This window comes from Mastomys coucha, unplaced genomic scaffold, assembly GCF_008632895.1.
Source record: "Mastomys coucha isolate ucsf_1 unplaced genomic scaffold, UCSF_Mcou_1 pScaffold1, whole genome shotgun sequence".
NCBI classification, from domain to species: domain Eukaryota; kingdom Metazoa; phylum Chordata; class Mammalia; order Rodentia; family Muridae; genus Mastomys; species Mastomys coucha.
This window is the reverse complement of record NW_022196891.1, coordinates 69,395,552-69,402,942: the sequence shown is the minus strand read 5'-3', so window position 1 is coordinate 69,402,942 and position 7,391 is coordinate 69,395,552. Positions and strand designations below refer to the sequence as shown.

Here is a 7,391-nt window from a genome sequence, read left to right as displayed (position 1 = left end):
TTTGATTAGTTTTGGTTTGAAGTCTGTTTTGTTAGATATTAAAATGGTTATGCCAGTTTGATTTTTAGTTCTATTTGCTTGGAATACCTTTTTCCAACCCTTTACTCTGTGGTAATGTCTTTCTTTGATGTTGAGGTGTATTTCTTGGACGCCACAGAGGATGGATCCTATTTTCACGTCTATTCTGTTATGCTGTGTTTTTTATTGGGGGACTGATACCATTGATATTAAGATAAGACAATGACCAATGATTGTTGATTCCTGTTATTTTGTTGTTGTTGTTGGTGGTAGTGTGTGTGTGTGTGTGTGTGTGTGTGTGTGTGTGTGGGCATGTACATGTTCTTTTTTCTTTTGATTTTGCTGCTCTGAGATTGTTTATCCCTTGTGCTTTTATTGGTGTAGTTAACCTCTTTTAGTTGGAATTTTCCGCCCTATCATCTTGTATAGGGCTGGATTTGTATACAGATGCTGTTTAAATTTGGTTTTATTATGGAATATCTTATTTTCTCCATTCATGATGTTGAATGTTTTGGTGGGTATAGTAATCAGGGATGACCTCTGTGGTGTCTTAGAGTCTATAGCACATCTGCCCAGGCTCTTTTGGCTTTTAGAGTCTCTAATGAGAAGACAGGTATCATTCTATTAGGTCTGCATTTATATATTACTTGGTCTTTTCCCCTTGTAGCTTTTAATATTTTTTTCTTTGTTCCATATGTTTTGTGATTTGATTATTATGTGCCAAGGAGAGTTTATTTTCTTGTCCAATCTATTTGTTGTTCTGTATGCTTCTTATACCTTATAGGCATCTTCTTCTTTAGGTAAGAAAATCTTTCTTCTATGATTTTGTTGAAAATATTTTCTGGGCCTTTTAAGTAGAATTCTTTTCTTTCCTGTAGTCCTAGTATTTTTAGGTTTTGTCTTTTAATAGTGTCCCAAATTTGGGGGGGGGTCAGGACCTTTTTTGGTTTAACATTTTCTTTGACTGATATATTAATTTTCTCTATTATATCTTCAATGTTTAATATTCTCTCTTTATCTCTCATATTTTGTTGGTGATGTTTGCCTCTGTACTTTCTGTCCAAATTCTTAAAATTTTTATTTCTAGAATTCCCTCAGTTTTAGTTTTATTTGTTGCTTCTATTTCCATTTTCAAGTCTTATACAGTTTTATTTCTTTCTTTCCACTGTTTGTTTGGATGTCATGGATTTATTAATTTTCTCTTTGAGGACCTCTATCTTCTCCTCCAATCTTCCTTCCCCCAAATCACTCCAGTAAACCAGCCTCCAATGCCAGTGTTCCCTTGACCAGGCCAGGGAAACATATAGGCAAACAGAAGACTTACTCTCCTCAAAATCTAAAGCTCCAGTTTCATCCCTAGCTCTGCAACAGAGCACCTGCTGCAGCCTTCTTTCTAATGTCCTCACTCCTGCCCACATCTATTGTGGGTCCACAGATCTTCCCTTCCTACCCACCTTCTCCCAACTTGTTGGTTTATCCCAGCCCCCACCTTCAGTAGGCACTCCCTGCTAACCTAGACCATTCCTGCCAGGAAGGCAGATAGGAGCCTGTATATCTTCCTGTTTCCTTTTGTTCCTTTAGATCCAACTCCTGAGTCTCATCTCCAGTACCTAGAGCAGACCCTCTGGGGTGAACTCTCTTCACTGTCTCCCTGATTCCAAGGGGATGAAATAAACATATCCTGGTTAAAAATTCTTCTTCTCTTTCCTACGAATCCTTTTATACCCCTAGCCTATCACAGGTCCTAAGTTTTAGCTCCCAATTCCCAGAAACATCTTTTACCAGGAAACTCCAGTGGCTACAATTGTCAGATCCAAAGAAAATGTCCTAGTGGACAACATAGAACTATCACACTATCTGAAAATCCAGAGAGAAAACAGAATCCAAGGAACAAACCACCCACCCAACAAAGACAAATCCAAGAATCATTACCTAGATTTATAATCATCCCAGTCCCAGATGCCTAGATGCCAGCATAAAAACACAGTCAACAACTGCCTGGGCAGTATATCTTCATTTTAGCCAAGCTATCCTACAACAGCAGGCCCTGAATATTCCAACATAGCTGAAACACAAGAAAAAGATCATTATTTACCTATTGTAGGAGGGACTTGTGTTTGTGTGTGTGTGCACACATGCGTGCAAGCGTTGGGGTGGGTAATGATACAGTCATAGTGATGAAAACTAAATCTCCTTTCATTTCCTCGGTAGGGACAGAGATGTCACGTGCACAAAACTGTTAGGTGGAAAAAAGCTAGAGTCAGGGTTAAGATACCTCCACCCTTCTGAACGCAGACAAGAAAATTTTGGGATGGTGACTTACTTTACTACCATGTTTGTGGTATCCAGTACTATATACATGATTAAATTCTATAGGAATATAAGTGATTCCATTCATAAATAAATGCTGGCAAATTCTAAGAAAGTTCTATAGATTGCACTAACATCACTTTTCTATTTTTGACCTTGAACACTGTGCTGCATTTCTGAAAGTATTAACACTTACAGAAATAGGAGTTCCTCAGACACTGTTCCTCATGTGTCTTGGCATTTTTCTTTCATTCCAGTATTTTTTGGGAGGTGAGGATGGGAGTGGGAGGTTGGTTTGAGACAGGGTTTCTTTGTGCAGTCCTGACTGACCTGGAACATGCTCTGAAGAACAGGCTAGCCTTGAACTCACAGAGCTCCTTCAATTTTTGCCTCCCAAATACTTGAATCAAAGGAGTGTTACAGGATCTGCTTATTTTATTTCTTTGGAATCAGGGAGACAATGCAGAAAGGTCACCCCAGAAGGTACAGCACTGGGGATGAGACTCAGAGTTTGGATCTTGTATAACAGAGGAGAGGAGAAATAAAAGGCACACAACACATCCTTTCATAGTTCATTGCATCTTCCTATGCATTCTGTAATTATCTTAAGACCAGAATGCTTTTAAAGACCACTTTGCATATGGTATCTTATTAGAGTATCATGAAAATGCTTGCAAATTGATTAGTATGATTGTTGACATCTTATAGGAGAAGAAAACAAAGATCAAAGGACAAATTCTGCTGCAAAACAGAATACAGCTAAAGTCTGTCAAGGCCAGAACTAAAGTTAGACCTTTATAAGTAGTGATGTGGTTATGTAATTATAAGGATAAAAAGAGTTAGGAAATATGGATGTTGTTTAGATCACAAAACTTCAAAGCAAAAAGAAACCCAAGCCCCTGTCCTGCCATAACTTACGGTAGATATGAAGGTGGTAGATCTTGGTGATGGTTTTATCAGGGTTCTTTTCATTGATGTCTGCTTTGTAAGTTCCTGCATCTTCCATCCTCAGGTCTCTAATGACAAGGTCATAGTTCTGACCTGTGACTTCTATTCGTCCTTTATAAAAGACCTGGGTTATAGTAACTTCAGTTCTGTTGACTCCTGATTTTACAAAAGCAACAGATGATTGAGATGTCCAGGCAATGTTATCAATTTTCTGTGGTTCTTGCATATTTAAGGGGAAAGTAACTGACTCCCCAAGAATCCCATTCACCACCATCAAGTCTGCATCTCTTCCTGCTGCTTTAGACCCTGAGGATATAAATAGAAAACAGTAACCATGAAAATGTTGAACTGTCTTGTGTTCCTTTTCCTGTTGAGTTTTACTGAGGAATCTCCTCACACACTGCTCACCCTCTCTCTTGGGATTTTTTGCTTTCATTATAGGTAGATTTCTGGGGGAAATGGAGTTGGGGTTGGGGTTGGTTTGAGACAGGTTTTCTTTGTATAGTCCTGGCTCTCCCAGAACTTTCTTTGAAGACCAGACTAGCCGTGAACTCACAGAGATCCTTCTGCCTTTGCCTCCAGAGTGCTGGGATCAAAGATATGTGCCACCACCACCTGGCCTACTCCCTAATGTGCAATGACAACCAAAATTTAGTTAAAAACCTGCCATGTTCTCTGAAACAAAACTGTTCCTGAATAAATACATGTGGTCATTCATAAATTAGTGAACTTAGCCTATTTTGAAAGTAGCTTCAAGAAAGTCTATGTAACAGTAGTTAACTCACTCAATAAGTGGTTAAACACCCATTTTGTGCCAAATACTCTTATGTAAGCTGTAAAGATAGAAGTGATCAGAAAAGATCCCCAAACTCACCAACTTAGGGGATAATTTCACCAGAGCCTAGAAGAATTTTTGACTTTATCTTCCAAGGATAAAAGCAAAAGTGTAACATTTGTTTGAAGACCATAGGAAACAAAAACAAAAACCAAAACAAAGTAGTGTCCCAATACTTCATCAGCCCACATAGCCAAACACTCATCCCAAGTTCTTCTACTCCTGGCCAGATGGACAGGAAAAGGGACACACTTGAGATCTTGGACCTAGTGAAAGTTAATGGTCTTTGTTCCTTGAATACCTCCTAACCTCCGGAGTTTAGGCATCTAGATAAACATGTTTTAATATAGCAAATTCCTCACTGAGGTTCTTTAATGATCAATAGTGTTTGGGATTGTTGTAGATGATACATGAGGTGTTCAATAAAGGATATGACTTGAAAATTGAGCAGTCAGAAAGGGTGGTAATCACAAACAGCCAGCTGGGCTATTTTGATGTGAATTAGCTATTTGCAAGCCCCAAAGGTCAAGCCATGTTTTCCACATAAATGGGTCCAGGTTAACCCTAAAGTTTGTACAGAGGGCCCATTGAGAATGCAAGTCCCTAAAATAAAAGGATTTATTAACCCAGTGTTGCTTTCCATTATGTCTGCCTTTCCCTTCAGCTCAGGAGCTACGGCAGGATCCCAGGCTTGCTGAGGTGAACCTCTGTCCTTTCAGGGCAATGGAAGCTTTGTCCTCAGGAGGAAGATGCCGGGGATTTAGTTGGAATGGGCAAGCCAAGTGAACATGTTTTAGGGCATTACACATGGGATGGGGGAAACTAGGGACTACCAATAGTACTGACTTAATACTATGTTAGCTAGGTTAGGACTACATGTCAGATGCTATGTTAGGACCACAGGGATAGCAGGATACCAAGACAACCCCGAGGAGCCTGTGGGACACAAAAGGTGCTATGATGAGTAGCAAGTGGAAGGGCAACAAGAAGAAAACACAGAGAACATAAAGTTGTGATAATGTTGCCCCTGGCAGCCATAGTTTGCAGAAATCCCCAACACCAATTGTCATCCTATAAATTATCCTACTGGGTTGATAGAGTTCACAATGAGCACTTGCAATATCTTAGCTTGTGCCTCAGGTATAGCACACAGAGAAGCTAAGCTCAAATGGTTCTGAACTTGGTTTTCTGGTGCTGTGTGCTTTCCAAATACTTAATGGATTTTGAACAACTGGGCCCAAATTACTGTTTTGCACTGGGTCCTTCAAATTTTATAGCCAAACCCTGTCTCAGATCTCCTCCATGTCTTAAGGTTTTTTTGAATTCAGGTCCTATGGCTTAATGGTCATTCTATTCTTTGGGTTTAACTTAGGTAGGAGATGCATCAGATACATGGCACCCAACTGTGGCTATATTGTGTCACTAACTTCTCAAATGTGGACGCCACTTGCTAAGGCTGAGAGCTTTTCAGTATGGGAGCAGTTGTGCAACCACAAGAGGTTGAATGTTGTGTCAGTTTCACAGCTATGACTGCAGCAAAGTCATTCCGGAAATGCTGGACTATGAAAAAGCCCTCGAACAGGGTGGGTAAGAGTGGGCGAGGATGCTGCAGGGGAAGTGTTGCACATAGCTCTTCAAACTGCTGATATCCTTGCAAGAAACCTGACCTCTCTGAGAAAAAGCAGAACTTGATTTGTGAACTGCATTTGTCTGCTACGTTTAAAGGCTTGAAAGTCCTTGTAGAGAGGTAGCTGTGAGACTGGGCATCTACTTACATACTGGGAAAGCTCAAAAGAGTTACAAAACCTTTATCATTCCATGCTAGCTTTCCAGTGGCCCCATCAACTCCTCGAGCAGGAAATGATGCAACATGAGCAGAGGTGCTTTGTTAACTGGCAAAGTGTAATTAATGTGAATCAATCCTGGTGTTGATGATGACCAACTGGTATGTGTATTTTAAATATTGCATGGCCCTTCCCTATGACCAGTGGTCAGTGATGCTGAGGTCATGTTGGACCCACTTAGAGCCTATATATGGGATAATTCAAATAAAGCTCAGCTAGATGCTTCTAAGTCCTCTCCTTAGTGGATTTCAATCTACTCTTAAAAGCTCTTTGGTTTTGAAAGAAATAATCCCTCTGTCAATCAACTCCAATATTTATTTTTCTACATGCTATAAAGACTCAAATGTTATATTATCACTGGAGGGAACATTAGCAAATCCAATTTTGGAGAGAGCTTGTGGCATAAAGATATCTTGAAAGAGGGCTAAGATTTGCATGCCATGCATGAGGCCCCAAGTTTGAACCTCAGGGGAATTAATTCCAACTTGGGGAAATAAGACACATGTATAAAACTATCCCTTGCAATATAAAATGAGAAATGAGAAATCCTTGGGTTCTGAATTCAAATTTTACAAGCTTTGATGTCAATTGAATCTAGATTGTCATTATGAGGGAGCAGCATATGTGTATGTGTTATGAGAGAAAGAGAGAGTGAGAGAGGGAAGGAAAGAAAGAAAGAGAGAAAGAGAGAGAGAGAGAGAGAGAGAGAGAGAGAGAGAGAGAGAGAGAGAGAGAGAGAGAAGGGCAGACAGAGACAGAGAAAGAACTAGAAATATAAATTTGGCTAGGATTTGGTACAGTATTAAATTTGAGTTATCCTATATGTTGAGGGATCTACTAAAGTTTTCTGGACTAAGATTAAAATGATGTGTTGGAGTAATCTTAATATAGTCATGCTGTATAGTAAGAAAAAGGAGCCTTGGTAATAGAGAAAACAGATATGCCATAAAGAAACAAGAGAGAACTTAATGAGGGTAATGTCATTATCTGGGTATGAAACAAGCAGGATATGATAGGAATGGTAAGGAAGGGCTGAGTTTGAGAGATAGTGCAAGGAGGGGCAATGAGGAAATGGGCACCTAGTAACCTTCACTTGTCTTGCTATTTGATTTTAGCTTCTGCTCTGTATCAGTGGAAAATTCATAGTACAAAACAGATAGGCAGGAAAGATTTCAAATGGAAGAGATGAGGTTATTGTTAGAAGTGTCGAATCTGAGATGACATTGGTCCACTTACGTAAGCAGTTGGAAGGAAGCCTTCTTCCTTCCAAGGAGAAAGTATGGTCTATGGGTATTGTCAGATGGCAGAGTGGCAACAGAACCTGATAGCTATTTTTCAATATTTGTTTTTGTCTTCATCATAGTGACTGAACTCTTGATGGTTAAAAGGGCAGATGACCACCAGACTAGACTACACAATCCTGTCTGTTATTACTA

At 39.6% G+C, this 7,391-nt stretch overlaps 1 protein-coding gene across 6 annotated transcripts in view; it reads right to left on the bottom strand.

Moving 5' to 3' along the window:
• LOC116103577 (SLAM family member 5-like) overlaps positions 1–7,391 on the bottom strand; it is a 204,889-nt gene that overhangs the window by 24,522 nt on the left and 172,976 nt on the right. For 4 of the 6 annotated variants that reach the window (XM_031389779.1, XM_031389773.1, XM_031389769.1 and 1 more), the window contains one exon: positions 3,247–3,582. The exons of the other annotated variants lie outside the window; for them this stretch is intronic. In XM_031389779.1, the coding sequence (XP_031245639.1) occupies positions 3,247–3,582 (336 nt within the window). The remainder of the gene's footprint in view (positions 1–3,246; positions 3,583–7,391) is intronic. 6 annotated transcript variants of the gene reach the window in all.